The sequence below is a fragment of the Cetorhinus maximus genome, chromosome 15 (genome assembly GCF_964194155.1).
Source record: "Cetorhinus maximus chromosome 15, sCetMax3.hap1.1, whole genome shotgun sequence".
Classification (NCBI taxonomy): Eukaryota; Metazoa; Chordata; class Chondrichthyes; order Lamniformes; family Cetorhinidae; genus Cetorhinus; species Cetorhinus maximus.
The window spans coordinates 79,830,278-79,846,928 of NC_135893.1; the positions used below are offsets into that span (position 1 = coordinate 79,830,278).

General features: G+C 42.9%; 1 protein-coding gene across 1 annotated transcript in view; it reads left to right on the top strand.

Moving 5' to 3' along the window:
- Positions 1-668: 668 nt before the first annotated feature.
- The window catches only part of pgap6 (post-glycosylphosphatidylinositol attachment to proteins 6), a 40,760-nt gene continuing 24,777 nt past the window's right edge, over positions 669-16,651 (top strand). Inside the window, exon 1 of the mRNA XM_078558709.1 lies at positions 669-916. Coding sequence (XP_078414835.1) covers positions 832-916 — 85 coding nt within the window. The 5' untranslated portion in view covers positions 669-831. The remainder of the gene's footprint in view (positions 917-16,651) is intronic.

Genomic DNA, 16,651 nt, shown 5'->3' on the forward strand with positions numbered 1-16,651 from the left:
CTCCAGCACATATAAATTCGGTTACATCTCCAATTTTTCCCAGTTCTGATGAAAGGCCATGGATTTGAAACATTAACTCTGTTTGTCTCTCCATAGCTGCTTCCTGACTTGCTGAGTATTTTCTGCTTATGTTTCAGATTTCCAGCGTTTTACTTTTGTAATCCAGGTGCTGCTGTGACAAGGTTCGACAATAATTACCTAAACGCTTTCTACCTTAGTTGAACAGGGCTGCAGTATAAAGCTTATAAGTACAAACTCTGATTCTAGAGGTAAGTTTAAATTGAGATTAGAAAAAAATACACAGAAAATGCACAAGGCAATAACCAGCTGAAAATTTGGAGGGATCTGATGAGCATTTCCAGTTTTTAATGCCACATTTTAATCATTCAAACCTTTCCTTTTTATCTCTATGGATTTAAACATAGGGTAGCACCTTGTTCATCGATCTATCTTGCTTGCTTGCTGATTGAATACTTGGAGCCCACTGCAGAGTAAACATTGGTGACCTTCCTCATTCCTGCTGCAGGTGTTCAAACGTCAGGTGCGCCAGGTGGGTGCGCGGTGACGCAATCCTCCAACGACGTCACACAGTCCCAGCCCAGGAGTGTCGTAACACTCCCGTGACGTCACACAGGCTTTCCCCCCTCCCCCCCCGCTGTGCGGTGCCGTAATGTTCCGTGACGTCACGGCGCCGCTGCGTCTGGCGGGGATGGAAGGAAGAAGTGAGCCGGTCCCCAGGAGGCTGAGGAAGCGGATCGGCTGACGGGAGCGTCGGGCCGATGTGGTGAAGCCCAGGCCCCGACACCAGCCCGGAGTGACAGTCGGACAGCAATGGTGCTGCTTCTGCCGCAGGGGCCGGGCTGCTTCCTGAATCTCCTGCTCCTTGTGCTGGAGTGCGGTTGGGCTCGAGCCGCTGGTAAGGGGACGGATCCGCCGACCTTTAGTAAACAGCGGCAGCCGCGGTATGAGCCGGAAAGCCGGCGGGGGCCGGGCTCTTGTCTGCACTGCACTGTCGCTTGGTATCTTTCACACCAGTCCGCAACATTTCTGCTGCAGCTCGTTCAAAATATCCAGCTGGCCCGAGAATCCCCCCCCCCTGAGCACTTTAAATCCAGTCCGACACCACCTTGGGGATTGTACTTCTTGCAATGCCAAGCACCCTGGCTGTAAGGTGACCCCCTGACTCCACTGAAATATATCACCTATGTGGCGTTGTGAAGTGGAAATCAGTAACCCACCTAAATGCCCTTGGCCAGCTCCCGATGTGTTATAACTTAGCAATGTGGCAACTGAAAGAATTGTACGTTTCAGATTGATGAGAAATTCTGTCTCCTTACGCTAACTGCTTTTTTACCTTTACAGTTTTACACTGTAAAACTTCGTAGTTTTATAGTGTACTATACTGTGCTACTCTGCTCTCCGTGCTACTGTAGAGCTATTTAAGCATCAATCGTAGTTTTGCTATATAATTACGAAGTTTTGGAAAAACTTGAGTGCAAATTTTCGCTTAAATTTAAACAGTTTACATGTGCTTTTACTGTATTTTTCTCTCAATATTTAAAACACAATTTAAGTGTAAACTTTTCAAATAAATGCACACTTTTGGGGGAAGTTGCCATTTTCCAGACAGGGATTACCAATGATTGGATGACTGAGACGAAAAGCAAGTAAACTTCTTTGAACCTTTCTCTCATCTACAGACCTCGACTGTGTTGTTTCCCAAACTCGTGCCCATCAATTCTATCTTTGAACCTCCAATCTGGTTTCTGTCTGACCACATCACTGAAACTGCACTCATCAAATACACATCCTCTGTGACTATGACCATGTTACATTGCCCCCCATTGTTCTTGACCAGTCTGCAGCTTTTGACACCACCCACCTTCAACACCTCTCTGTTGTCCAGCTGGTGTGACTGCCTTCTGGTTCAGCTCTTACCTCTCCAGACTCTCAAGCCTCCAATGCTTCTGTGTTTCCAGAATGCGTGTCCAACATGCTGTCCTGGATGAGCTGAAATGTCTTAAACAGTGCGAAGACCAAAGTCATTGTCTTTGGGATAAAAGAAGAAAATGCTAGAAATACTCAAGTCAGGCAGCATCTGTGGCGACAGAAACAGAGTTGACGTTTCAGGTTAATGGCTTTTCATCGTAACTGCCATCAGAGTTATGATGAAAGGTCATTGACCTGAAATGTCAATTCTGTTTTTCTCTGTACAGCTGCTAAGTGACCTGCTGAATGTTTCCAGTAATTTCTGTTTTTTTTATTTCAGTTTTCCAACATCTGCAGTATTTTTGCCTTTCGCCACAAACTTTGTTCCCTAGTTACTGAGTCCATTCCACTCCCTCACCACCGTCACAGATTGAATCAGACTATTTGGAATCTTGACATCCTGTTTTACTCTGAGCTGAGCATCTGACCCCATTTCCTAGCCATCGCAACCACTGCCCCACGACTTACACTTCTGTGATATTGCCAGTAATATCTCCTGCCTCAGTCCATCTGCTGAAACCCTCAGCCAGACTGTTACCTCCAGACTCGTGTTTTTTGGCCTGTCTCCCATCTTCCAACTTCTCCAAACTCATCCAAAATTTTGTTACCCTTGTGCTAACTTATGCCAGACCCTGTTTAAACATCACCCTTTTGCTCGCTGACCAACATGGCTTCCAGTCCACCAATGCTTTGATTTTAATATTCTCATCCTTGTGTTCAAGTTCCAGCCCATGAATCCCCTCGCTATCCTTGAAGCCTTCTCTAACCCTCCAACTTGCAGTATATACGTTTCTCTAATTCTAGCCTCTTATGTATCCCATTTTCTTGACCCCTCAATTAGTGGCTCAGACCTCAGACACCAGTTCAGGATTGTCCTTCCCAAGCCTCTGGCTTGCCATCTCTCCTCCTTTAAGTCTGCTTAAAACTGACAGCTTTGACTAAGCGTTAAGTCACTTGACCTAATGTTTCTTTCTTTGCCAAATTTATGTCTGATTTTGCCTCTGTGAAGCTCTTTGGGATGTTTTGCTATTTTAAATAACAGCTTGTATTTATAGAGTATGGTGTTAGTATGGTCCTTTACTTTGTACATTATGATTTCTTTTAAAATGTTAATGTTACAGGGATGTACAATATAATGTACAAGAAATGGACTCATTAAATAATGTAGCACATTTGGCTCATGGTGAGTGTTGCCAGGTCTAAGAGCTGTCCAATTATCCCACTCCCTTGCTTTCCCCCCGAGCAGCCTTTTTTTTGCCCTTTTCATTCCCTTTTGAAAGTTACACTTGAACCTGCTTCCATCACCCTTTCAGGCAGTGCATTCCAGATCAGAACAGGTTGATGCATAAAAAAATTCTTCTCATCTCCCCCCAGGTTTTTGTGTTAGTCATATTAAACCTCTGTTACCGACTTTCCTGCCATTGGAAATTCTTACGAAGACAGTGCACAGGGCGGCCAGATTGCTGACCAAAGCACCATGGATGTCCAAGCTGTCTAAAGGGAGGAGGTGCACAATAGAAAGGTTGCAGTTACAGGCAATTCTCTAATTACGGGGAAGATGGCATACTTTGCAGTCAGGATAGGGAGCCCCGAATGGCATGCTGGCATACATCTCAACACTGGAATAGAACCTGGAAAGGGAGGGGGGAGGATCCAGTTGTTGTGGTCCACGTCAGACATAAGAAAGAATAGAGAACCCTGTTAAATGAGTATCAGGAGTTAGGAACTAAATGGATTTCACAGGTAATAATCTGTATGAATCCATTTCTCAATTTGTGGAGCTGTATAGACATGTTCAATGATGAGTCAAAGAAGCGCTGGGGAACCCCCCCCCTCCTTCGGAGGTTCCCAGGTAAGGTTTGCATAGCATAGCAATTGCCTGGAAAGTGCAAACTGGTCTGTTGCCCTCCACTGGGAACCATCCAGAAATGTGATTTAAATTGCAAACTTTGGGTGGTTTTGACTGGGTTACATCAGTAGCTACCCAGAAAAAGTTATAAAGATTAAAACCACTTCTGGTACAGACCCACACCAACCTACCCATGCACTCTCCCCATCTTCTGGTTACCCCCACCATGAGGACTCCACGGGCCCCATCCAACCTTACAGGATTCCTCCTGTCCCCACCCCACCTGGATGGGATCTCAACCCCAACCAAGGGACATTCCCTTCCCCCCACCCCACAGAATACTCCCCCCCCCCCCAACCCCCCCAAATGGGATATCGTCCCCACCCCTGTGGGTATCCCACCCGCTTTCCCTCAAATGTCTATCCCCTCCCCCCACATGTCTATTCCCCCCCACCCCCCAAACGGGATATCCCCCCTGCCATGGGATATCCCGCTCTTCCGCCCATGGGATATCCTCTCCTCCGCACCACCCCCCCCCCCCCCCCCCCCCCCAAACCAAAAACAGGATATCCCCCCTCCCCCCAATGGGATGTTCCCTTCCCCTCCATCAGGTTATCCCCCCTACGGGCCCCCCCCCCCCCCCCCCCCCCCCCCCCCAAAAGGGGGTTTTCTCACAGGGGGACTCACCCTCTCCCCCCTCTGTCAAAAGGATTTACCCACCCACCCCAAACCCATGGCCCAACCCAACCTGATCCTTGCCCCCAAACCTGAGACCTGATCCTACACCTCACCCTCTCTTTCCCCCCTCCCCCCCGCCCCCCCCAAAATCCTATCCCCTTACCTCATACACTCTTCTCTTTGGCCTGTCAAGGACCTTTAAGGTTGGCTGAGCCTTTAGCTGCCTAACACCAGGTTAGTGCTGTAACAATGGGGGCAGTGCTTCCTTACGTCTGACAGATCTGCACTTGACGCTAAGCCCTGGGGACATGCTGCACTGTCTGGATCTCACCCAGCCTGAGTTGGAAGGTCAGGCGAGATAGGATCGGAAAAGGCTTCAGGTAAGAAAGTAGGAGCAAAGTGACAATTCGACTCTGGAGCATGTGTCGGTGTGGGTCTGTACCATAGTTACCCAGAAGTGATTTTAATCTTTGTAATTTTTTCTGGGTAGCTATTGATGTAACCCAGTCAAAACCACCCAAAGTTTGCGATTTAAATCACATTTTTGGATGGCTCCCAGTGCAGGGCAATTGACCAGTTTGCATTTCCCAGGCAATTGCCATGAAAACCTTACCTGCGAACCTCCAGGAGGTGGGGGCTCCCCAGCACTTCTTTGGGGTATCCCCTAGTTACACTACCTGAAGCTCAGAAGGTACGGCCCAGCAGAACTCAGTTTTTGAAGAGCTTTTAGCTGCTCTCTCCCTTTGATGTTACATGGAGCTTTCCGGTTGCGCAAGTGATGAGTCCTGTGGATTAAGCAACTGAGGCATCATCAGATGTTGACTCATCGTTGAACATGTTTACACAGCTCCACAAATTGAGAAATGGATTCATACAGATTATCACCTGTGAAATCCCACGGAAGTTCAGGCCCATAATATTCGCATAAAACTACAGAGAGGTCCTGTCCTGTTGGCATGAGCTGCACCTGAACTGGGCTGGGACTAAGATCCTTGCAGAAAGGTGGCTAGGACTAAAAATAAGATTTTAAACTAATCATATAGGGGGAAAGAACTACGAGACATTACTGAAACCTAGCAATGAAAGAGTCAGGAAGAGAGCAAAGGGCATACTCAAGGATAACTTGGATAATATGAATGGCCAGAGATTGGTGAAATTCATAGAATGTGACTGAAACATGGCTATTTAGAGGACAAGATTAGGAACGTAGGAAATAGTAGCCGTAGGCCATTTGGCCTCTTGAGCCTACTCTGCCATTCAACTGGCTAATGGTTGATCTTCTACTTCAATGCCATGTTTCCGCACTATCCTCAAATCCCTTGATATCTGTAATATCTAGACATCTATTGATCTGTCATGAATATACCCAGTGGCTGAGCCTCCACAGCCGTCTGGGATAGAGAATTCCAAAGGTTCACCACCCTCTGAGTGAAGAAATTCTTCCTCATCTCAGTCCTAAATGGCCTACCTCTTATTCTGAATTTGTGTCCCCTAGTTCTAGACCCCCCCAGCCAGGAGAATCATCCTTCCTCTATCTACCCTGTTGAGCCCTGTAACATAAAAAAATGTTATATACTTCAATGAGATCACCTCTCATTCTTCTAAACTCTATAGAATATAGACTCAATCTCTCCTCGTAATACAATCCTGTCATCGGGATTAGTCTGGTGAGCCTTTGTTGCACTCTATCTATGGCAAGTAGACCCTTCCTGAGGTAAGGAGACCAGAACTGTACACAATACTCCAGGTGCAGTCTTACCAAGGCTCTATACAATTGCAGAAAGACTCCTTTACTCCTGTACCCAAAACCTCTTGTAATAAAGGCCAACACACCATTTGTCTTCCTAATTGCTTTCTGCACCTTTTTTTTAAATATTAATTCTCGGGGTGTGGGCTTTGCTGGCTGGGCCAGTATTTATTGCCCATCCCTAGTTGCCCTTAAGAAGGTAGTGGCGAGCTGCCTTCTTGAACTGCTGCACTCCACATGGTGTAGGTACTCCCACAGTTCTGTTAGGAAGGGAGTTCCAGGATGTTGACCTAGTGACAGTGAAGGAATGGCGATATATTTCCAAGTCAGGATGGTGAGTAACTTGGAGGGGAGCTTCTAGATGGTGGGTATTCCCATCCATCTGCTGCCCTTGGCCTTCTAGGTGGTAGTGGTCGTGGGTTTGGAAGGTGCTGTTGAAGGAGCCTTGGTGAATTCCTGCAGTGCATCTTGTAGACGGTACACATGTTAGCTTTCAGTAACTTATGAACAAGGACATTCAAGTCCCTTTGGACAACAACGCTTCCAATTTCTCACCATCTAGGAAGTACTCTGCATTCTGTTTTTCCTACCAAAGTGGATAACTTCACATTTTTCCACATTATGTTCCATTTGCCATGTTCTTGTCCACTCACTTAGCTTGTCAAAATCCCCTTGTAGCCTATTTGCATCTTCCTCACAATTCATATTCCCACCTAGTTTTGTGTAATCAGCAAACTTGGAAATGTTACACTTGGTCCCCGCATCCAAATCATCGATATAGATTGTGAATAGCTGGTTCAAGCACTGATCCTTGCAGCACCCCACTAGTCACAGCCTGCCAACCTGAGAATGACCTGTTTATTCCTACTCTTTCTGTGTGTTAACCAATTCCCCACATGTGCTCTAATTTTGCTAACTAACCTGTGTGGGACCTTATCGAAAGATAAGTAAAGATTGGTAACTAAATATTGCAGGACATTAAACATTTAGGATGGAAGTGGGGAGGTTAGTACCAGTTCGAAAGGAAAGAAATATTTCCATTTATATAGTACCTTTCAAGGTCACCAGATGTCTCCTGGCACTGTCCAGCTAATTAAGTACTTTTGAAGTGTAGCCAGTCACAATGTAGAAAATTAAGCAGCCAATTTGTGCACGGCAAGCTTCTACAAACAGTAATCTTATAAATGACCAGATCATCGATGTGATTCTGAATGCGGGATAAATATTGGCCAGGTTACTAGGGATAAGCCCCCTGATATTCGAAGTAGTGCCACATTAAGTACTAGCACTACTTAAAGATAGCCAGTACTACTTAAAGATAACATATTAGCATTAGAAAAATAGGATGTAACAAACAATAAGATAGATACAAAATACTTATAGATTGGGTTAATATACAGAAGAGATCCATCACCTAATAGGATATATAGACCACCAAACAGTTGAAGGGAATTAGAGGAAGAAACACCTGGACAAATTTACAAGGTGGGTAGCAGACACAAAACAATGATCGTAGGAAATTTCAGCTACCCTTCAATAACTTGGCAGGAAGAAGTGACGAATGGTCAGTTTATACAGATCTGCATTCTCACTCAGTACATAAATACAAGAAGAAAAGAAGTGCTGCTGATTTTGTAACAGGTAACGAGCCAGATCATATAGGACAAGTAAGAATAGGAAAACATCTAAGTAGTAATGACCACAATATAAGTTTCAGATTAGTATCGAGCATTAAAAGCAGCATTGCAGGACTAGCAAAGCAATTTTTTTTTATTCGTTCTTGGGATTTGAACATGCTGGCAAGGCCAGTCTTTATTGCCCATCCCTAAGTGCCCTTGAGAAGGTGGTGGTGAGCTGCTGCTTTGAACAACTGCAGTGTAGTAAGCCCAAAGTGCTCGTTTTCTTTAGCAGTTTGATACAAATGAGTAGCTTGCTAGGCTGTGTCAGGGGGCAGTTAAGAGACAACCAGAATCACATTTGGCCCAGACATAGGATTTCCTCTCCTGAAGGGCGTTAGTGCACCAGATGGATTTTTACAACAATCTGGCATTTTATTCCAGATTGACAAATTAATTGAAACTCCCCCAGCTGCTTTGGTGGGGATTTGAACTTGTCTCTGAATTATTAGTGCAGGCCTCTCTGGATTACTGGTGCAGTAACATTACCACTATGCTACTTTCCCCTTTTGCTCCCAAAGCACTGGCATTTAACTTAAGTAAGCTTGTTTCAGGCCCTGATCAGGCTGCTCTTAAGCACTGTGCAGAATTCTGGTCTCCATGCAATAAAAAGGGCATAGAAGCACCAAAGACAGTGTAAAAAAGATTTACAAGGATAGTGCCAGAACTGAGATTATAGCTACAGGGAAAGGTCGAACAGGATGAGGTTGTTTGTTTAGAAAAGAAGACTTGAGGGTTACCTGATTGAGGTCTTTAAAGTTATCAATAGATTGGATGGGGTCGATGTGGAGAGAACATTTCCTTCTTGAGGGAGAATCCAAAACCAGTAGGTATTAAAACAAGATAATTGATTCAACAGGGAAAAAAGATTTTTTCTACTCAAAATGGTTAGGTTGTGGAACTCTCCACCACAGTGGTTGAGGCAAACAGCTTGGATGCTTTTGAAGGAAGCGAGATGAGTACATGATAGAAAAGAGGAATAGAAAGATATGTGGAAAGGCAGAGATGAGGTACATAAAATGGGAGGAGACTCATGTAGCATATAATCACCAATGCAGACTAGTTGGGCCAAAGGTCTCTTTATGCATACTTTCAATGTACTACTCTATCAAAGGCCTACATAATTTGGAGCACCCTCTATTAATTCTCCCCACAGCCTTCTCTGATCTAAGGAGAACAATCCCAGTTTCTCTAATCTCACTTCGTTACTGAAATGCTTCATCCCTGGCATCACTCTGAATCTCCTCTGCACCCTCTCCAGTGACCTGACTTCCTTTCTAAAATATGGGGCTCAGAATTAGACACACTGCCTCAGCTGAGGCCTAACAAATGATTTATAAATGTCTATCGTATCTTTGTGGCTTTTGTACCCTTTGCCTTTATTTATAAAGCCAAACATCCCAAATGCCTTTGTAACAACTGTATTGCCTTGTCTTGCCACTTTCACAGATTAGGGGATGTGAGCCTACAGTCTGTCTCTTCCTTTAAAAATTATAGCATTTAGCTTATGTTCATCCCCTCATCTAAAATGTATCACTTCATACTTCTGTCTATCAAATTTCATGTGTCATATGTCAGCTCATTTATGTCTTTTATATTTTTTCATGACTTTGATCTACTGAGCTGGAGAGATATGAAAGTTAAAGAATGATTTGAGCACAGTAAATATACAAAGGATAAGTGCTTGGGACAAGTAATGTATAAAAATAATTGGAGCTGTGTTGACTGCATAATTCAATAAGTGCCACCAGTGATGGATGACTTTTTTGATAAACTGACAAATCTCGCTGTGCATATAGCAGTGGTACAGTTATTCTGTTAAGTTGGAGTATATGCTGTTTCATAATTACAGCAGTATTATGTTATGTGATGCATGACATGTGATTTGAGCGTTTTCACTTTGATCCTTTCCTAATAGGTGTAAAAGAATTGCCTCGAATAAAGCTGTTTGCTACTCGGGTGTAGCTGTGTTTAATTTGGCCTGTCTCTTGAAAAACCACATAGCCTAAGTGAAAAGAGCACAAACCTTCCATCTCTTCAGCTATTCCCTGTGGGGTAGTTCTATACGTAGGCAATGCTGAGGCTAATTGTTGGTAAGAAGTTTGGTTTATTAAGGTGTTGCATAGGATTCAAACTAGTTTAGTTGTGAATTTGTTCGTGAGTATATTTGAACCAAATAAGTGCAAGTGTGAAATATACTTTGTGACGCTTAGAAGTGTAGTGGACTAGGTGGACATTTTCAATATAAGATATGGGATGTTTATCATTATGTCAGTGGAATGGCCTGCATTGTGAGGTCAGGGATGGTGCTTGAAGGATAACGATCAATTCAGAGCTTTTTGTTTTTAAGAAAGTTATTCGAGGACTTGGTTTGAAGTCCATGCCTTCCACGTACTTGGGGTAACTGACCTTTAAATGGATGAAGGTGTTTATTGAACAATATTAACTTAATGTGCTTTAGGACAAATAATACAATTGTTAAAAAGGTTCATAGTGCTTGAGATCTATCAACAACTTGAATTTATATGGAGCTTCTGCTGCACAGGAAGTTGTCAGCAGGTGACAAAGCTGGTGGATGTTGTGTGAGTGGAAAAATTGAAATTTCATAGAGGTGTGACAAGGCATTGAAGAAAAGGGTTTTTAAGGAGCTTTTAAAAGTACTGAAGGGGAGTCGTGGAGTTAGTAGAACATACAAGGACTGGAAAGGATTGAGGGTAATGGAAGATAAATAGAAAGTAGTCCTTTAAAGTAGTTCGTTATTTTTAAATCTCATTGGCAAATCTTGTCTTGCTCAATGAGCTGGTGAAACTGCTGTTTTGGAATGTGGTTATTCCTGCTAGCAACAGGGAAACCTTAGTCATGCTGCACAAAAAAACTTTCAGGAGCTACAACTGATTTGTCTGCGTAATAGTGAGTGAGCTGCCAGTTGTCTTAGTTGGAGCACTCAACCTGTTTGCAGTAGTGTTACTTTTTAGGTGAATTGGAGTTGCAATCTACAATGTTTGGTAATACTGGTAGGTGGGTGTAATTGCTCCATTTTGTGTGTTGGCTTTGCAATCTGTGCATGATGCTATGAGGTGGCTAGCGATCAGAAAGCCAGCAGCAACTTAAGTTCATTTTTTTAATAGACACTATATAGATATAGTTAGATGTGTAATGTTGCACATTAGGATTACTAGTGCTGAGATAACTGGAAGGAATTACTGTCACTCATAAGATTGTTTTGCAGCCTGAATTTTAATGCAACTCAGTATCTTAATTGCTTTGGCAATTTCTAAAAATGTTGATAAAAGTTTAATGTAGCTTGAATAAGTTTCTAAATGTTAAAATAAATTTTTAATTTCCTTCTTGCATTTGTTGTTTGTTTAAATAGCCCATTCATAAATTGAAAGTGTACCTTCCATGAATTATGAATTTAATGAAATTGAAATGATAGAGCCATTCAGTTCAAGAGCTCTGAAATTTGGACCCTTGAAATCTGAAGCTCAGATCCTATTGTTGAAAAGTGAAATAGGACCTCCATGTCTACTTGGTGTTTATTTAAATATATTGTTCTTATTTATGTCCTTTTGGATTAATGAAGCAGCTCTTTTACATAGCTGCTTCACAGTGCACACTAAACAACTCGGGTAGCTGTTTGGACCTGAAACTGCATACTTGTTTTCCTAGAGATTACCAGGGTTCAGATGGGTGCATTCGTCATAAACCTGTCCTCTTATTTATTAGACCACTAGGGATCAGATGTATACATTCACCATTAGACCACTTTTTGTTTCACTTTCACTCTGTCTCCCAAGGAGATGGACAGGTCAGACCTTCTCTTCCTATATATTATGTAATAATAATGTCAGACCTCCTTGCCTTTACTGACCTGGAAGAGTTTTCAGCCACTGTGTATGCCAATGTTGTGGATACATAAATCTGGTTAAACTGAGAGACACACCCTAATTATTTCAAAAACGATTGATTTGAGCAAGTTCAGATTCATGCTTAGGGTTCAACATTTGCTTGGTGGGTATTATGCTGATTTGTATTTTTAGAATGAATAATGAATTAAAGATTTTAAAAATTTCATTATTTTGATATGGGTGGCGTTGGTAAGGTGAGAATTTATTGCCAGTTGATAATTGCTCTTGAGAATTGCCACCATTTTGAACTATTGCACTCCACGAGGCAAAGGTATTCCCACAACACTATCAGCTATGGCATTCCTGGCAATTTATGTCCAAGTTCATGATGGATGTGTGTTATTTGGAGGGGAACTTGGAGGTTAGCTGTGGCTCAGGGGTATCATTCTTCTGAGCCAGAAGATTGTGGCTTCATGTCCCACTCCAGAACTTGAGCACAAGATAAAGGTTGTTACTCTGATGCAATACTAAGGGAATGCTGCACTGTAGGAGGTGACTTCTTTCATTTCAGATGCTAAATCAAGGCTTTGCCCCATTAGGTGGGCATAAAATATTCTGTGGAACTATTTTGAAGAAGAAGAGCCCCCTTGTGTCCTGGCCAATACTTATCCCTCAACTAACATCACTAAAAGTATATTATCTGGCCACTATTAATTAAATTATTGTGTTTAGGACTTTACTGTGTTCAAATTGGCTGCCATCTTTCCTAAATTAGAATGTGAATACACAGCAGTAGTACTTCATTGGCTGTAAAACACTTCATTCTGAGGTTGTGAAAGATTGTATAAATGCAAGTCTTTTTTCTTTTGTATTTTCCCCCATGCACCTGCTACCTTTGTTCTTCTACTTGGGGCCCCAACAGTGTGGTTTTTTTTTATAGACTGTAACTCCTGAAGCTAACTGGCCAGGCTGTTGTGATGGAATCCGCAGATTGCAGGACCAGTGGAGGAGTTTGGGGGGAGGCTGGAGAGGGGTTTGGGGGTGGGTGTTGGGCGGGATGGAGGGGAGTTGGGGTTGGGGAGGAGAGTGGGTGGTGGTTGGAAGGGGGCTATGGAAGGTCACTTTTAAGATCTAGTGCCACAAAACTAAATATTGTACACTTGTCAAAATTCTGTTTTGAATTTAAACCAACAGATAAATAGCAGTCTAAATTTTTTATGCCCCAAAGTAGGCACAATTCTGATGACATGCTGTGTTGATTTACCAGAGGTTTGAGAATCTTGGGCCTCATCAAAATAAATGTAAGAAACTAAAAACCAGGCTTGATGCAAAACAGTGTTGACTCACTATCACCCGTTTTATTACTCTTGCAAAGTCTGGGAATAAAATCCCCAGTTTTCGCCAGGAGATTGCTCAAAGAAAGGTTTAGCAAATCTCTATTCCAACCTAGGTTCACCACACCCTGCACCATCCTGTTTAAAATCTAGCCGAAGGTGGTCTCACTGTAGGACTAAAGTTTTTCTGGGGGTGAGGATTTCCAATCATCCATTCTAACTTTGGCAAAAAAAATCCATTGAAATCACAGAGAAACAGCCTAAAGGGTTTTTACCATAAAGGGTCTTTATAGAAACTCAATCCAACCCCATGGTTTAAGTGCTTCTAGAAATGATTTCTCTCGGGATTTTGCTGTCTCACTTTTTTTCCTGCTGTTGGGAGTTTCTTATTTATTAATTACATTTTTCCAATTAATTTTCCTGTTTCTCTTGCATCTCAAACAATTAGAATTTTTAAAATATACTATTTGCACATTTATTTAGTATAAATGTGCTGCAACACTATATGGAACCTGTGGATAGGCTGTAAATTCAGTGTACAATACAACTGTATGACAGTGGTTGGCACCAGAGAAGTCAGAATGATAATATTACAGAGTTGAATTATTTTGTAAATGTAGTGATTTCTTTGTAGCCATTTTCCTAACATCAGTTGATTACTCTGTGATTAATTATCCTTAGAGACTCCGCATTGGGCCTCCAATTTCACCATTGCTACAGTCACTTTGCCTACTGCATGTAGGTGTAATGAAAGGAAGACAAAACCTACATTTATACAACACCTTTCACAATGTCCCAAATCACTTTACAGCCAATTTTTGTTATTTGTCCATGGAATGTGGGCGTTGTTCGCTAAACCAGCATTTATTGTCCATCGATAATTACCCTTGAGAAGGTGGCGGTGAGCTGCCTTCTTGAACCACAGCAGTCCATATGGCGTAGGTACACCTACAGTACCATTAGGAAAGGAGTTCCAGGATTTTGACCCAGCGACAGTAAAGGAACGGTGATATATTTCCAAGTCAGGATGGTGAACTTCCAGGTGGTGGTGTTCCCATCTGCTGCCCTTGTCCTTCAAAATGGTAGTGGTCATGAGTTTGGAAGATGCTGTCTAAGGAGGCTAGGTGATTTCTGCAGTGCATCTTGTATATTGTACACACTGCTGCCACTGTGCGTTGGTGGTGGAAGGAGTGAATGTTGGTAGATGGGGTCCCAATCAAGTGGGCTGCTTTGTCCTGGATGGTGTTGAGCTTCTTGAGTGTTGTTGAAACTGCACTCATCCAGACAGGTGGAGAGTATTCCATCACACTCCTGACTTGTGCCTTGTAGATGGTGGACAGGTGAATTACTCGCTGCAGGATTCCTAGACTCTAATCTGCTCTTGTATCCACAGTATTTATATAGCTGGTCCAGTTCAGTTTCTGCTCAATGGTAACCTCCAGGATGTTGATAGTGGGCGATTCAATCTTGGTAATGCCATTGAATGTCAAGGGGCGATGGTTATATTCTCTCTTGTTGGAGATGGCCATTGCCTGGCGCGGATGTTACTTGCCACTTGTCAGCCCAAGCCTGGATATTGCTGCATTTGGCCATGGACTGCATCTGTATCTGAGGAGTCGCAAATGGTGCTGAACATAGAAACTAGGAGCAGGAGTAGGCCATTTGGCCCTTCGAGCCTGCTCTGCCATTCATTATGATCATGGCTGATCATCCAACTCAATAGCCTGCTCCCGCTTTCTCCCCATACCCTTTGATCCCTTTCATCCCAAGAGCTATATCTAACTCCTTGAAAACATACAATGTTTTGGTCTCAACTACTTTCTGTGGTAACAAATTCCTTAAGCTCACCACTCTCTGGGTGAAGAAATTTCTCCTCATCTCAGTCCTAAATGGTCTACCCCATATCCTCAGACTGTGACCCCTGGTTCTGGACTCCCCCACCATCGGGAACATCCTTCCTGCATCTACCCTGTCTAGTCCTGTTAGAATTTTATAGGTTTCTATGAGAACCCCCCTCATTCTTCTGAACTCCAGCGAATATAATCCTAATCCTCTCAATCTCTCCTCATATGTCAGTCCCGCCATCCCAGGAATCAGTCGGGTAAACTTTTGCTGCACTCCCTCTATAGCAAGAACATCCTTCCTCAGATAAGGAGACCAAAACTGCACACACTATTCCAGGTGTGGTCTCACCAAGGCCCTGTACAATTGCAGCAAGACACCCGTGTTCCTGTACTCGAATCCTCTGGCTATGAAGGCCAACATACCATTTACTGCCTGCTGCACCTGCATGCTTACAGAAAGCAGGACAACTAGGGCTATCTGTACGTTGCTTGTCCTGCTTTCTACCCTTAATTAGCACATTCCTTAGATAATATCACCACCTTCAACACCTCTTTGTCCTTTTGTCTATGACGTCTTTTGGCTATCTCCACCTATCACTGGCCTTCTATCCAGCTCTACCTGTTCCCCCCCCACCCCCCCCACCCCCCCAACCAGCTTATATTTCACGTCTTTTCCATTTTACTTAGTTCTGTTGAAGAGTCATACGGACTCGAAACATTAACTGTGTTCCTCTCCGCAGATGCTGCCAGACCTGCTGAGTTTTTCCAGGTATTTTTATTTTTGCCCAGGATTTCTCTCCCTGGCCCTGCCCTGTGTTGCAGAGCAGGCAGCCTGAAGGAACAGGAAGGCTGGATCTTGGAGCGGAGATAAAGGAAAATAAGGTGTTTCTGGTGGATTCACGACATCAAGACTGTCATGACTAAAGCTGTGGAGGTTCTGCAGAAGTGCACCATTTTGGTCAAGACCATGCCTGGAGAACTCAGGTTGGTTGGGAGCTTCTGTTGGATGAGGATTGGTGGCTAAATCCTCGAAGAAAAGGGACTGAAATTCTGCCTGAGGAAGTTCAGAGCTTTGAATGATTTTGTGGCTGAAATTATTGTTTAGTGGACTGCCCAGTAAACTGAGATCTACGATTTAGATGTATTTGCTATTTAATGTGTAATTTTGAGTTGATATTGACCACAATTTACCTGCTCATACGTGTTTAATTTATGTTGATTTTGGTTTGATTGTTCAAGTAAATGTTATTAAAAAGTAAAATCTTGTCCATTGGTTTTTCTCATCCTGTAAATTCAGATCTTTTGGTTTATTGGTCTCCATGGGGGTCATAATGCATGCTAGGCCCTCACTGCAGCCACTGACGTGCAGTTTCTCCTGCCAAGTTGACAGGTCTATGCCGTTTGTTCCCAGACCAGTTTAACACTGACACTCTAACCACATAAATAGAATTTTAACTGTCAGGTTTTAACCAATTTTTTTCTTCTGATTTGTTCAGTATTTTGGTTTGAAATTTGGTTCTCCCCACCTTAACAGCACAAATACATGACCACGTAATCTCTGAAATTCTCTTGGTTCCAGATTTGATAATAAGAATGAAAAATCAGCTGTTTTTTTTTAAACCACTGAGCACAAAACTAATGCATAAAGATATCCAATTGGCAAATAGTTCATTTATCTAACCATGG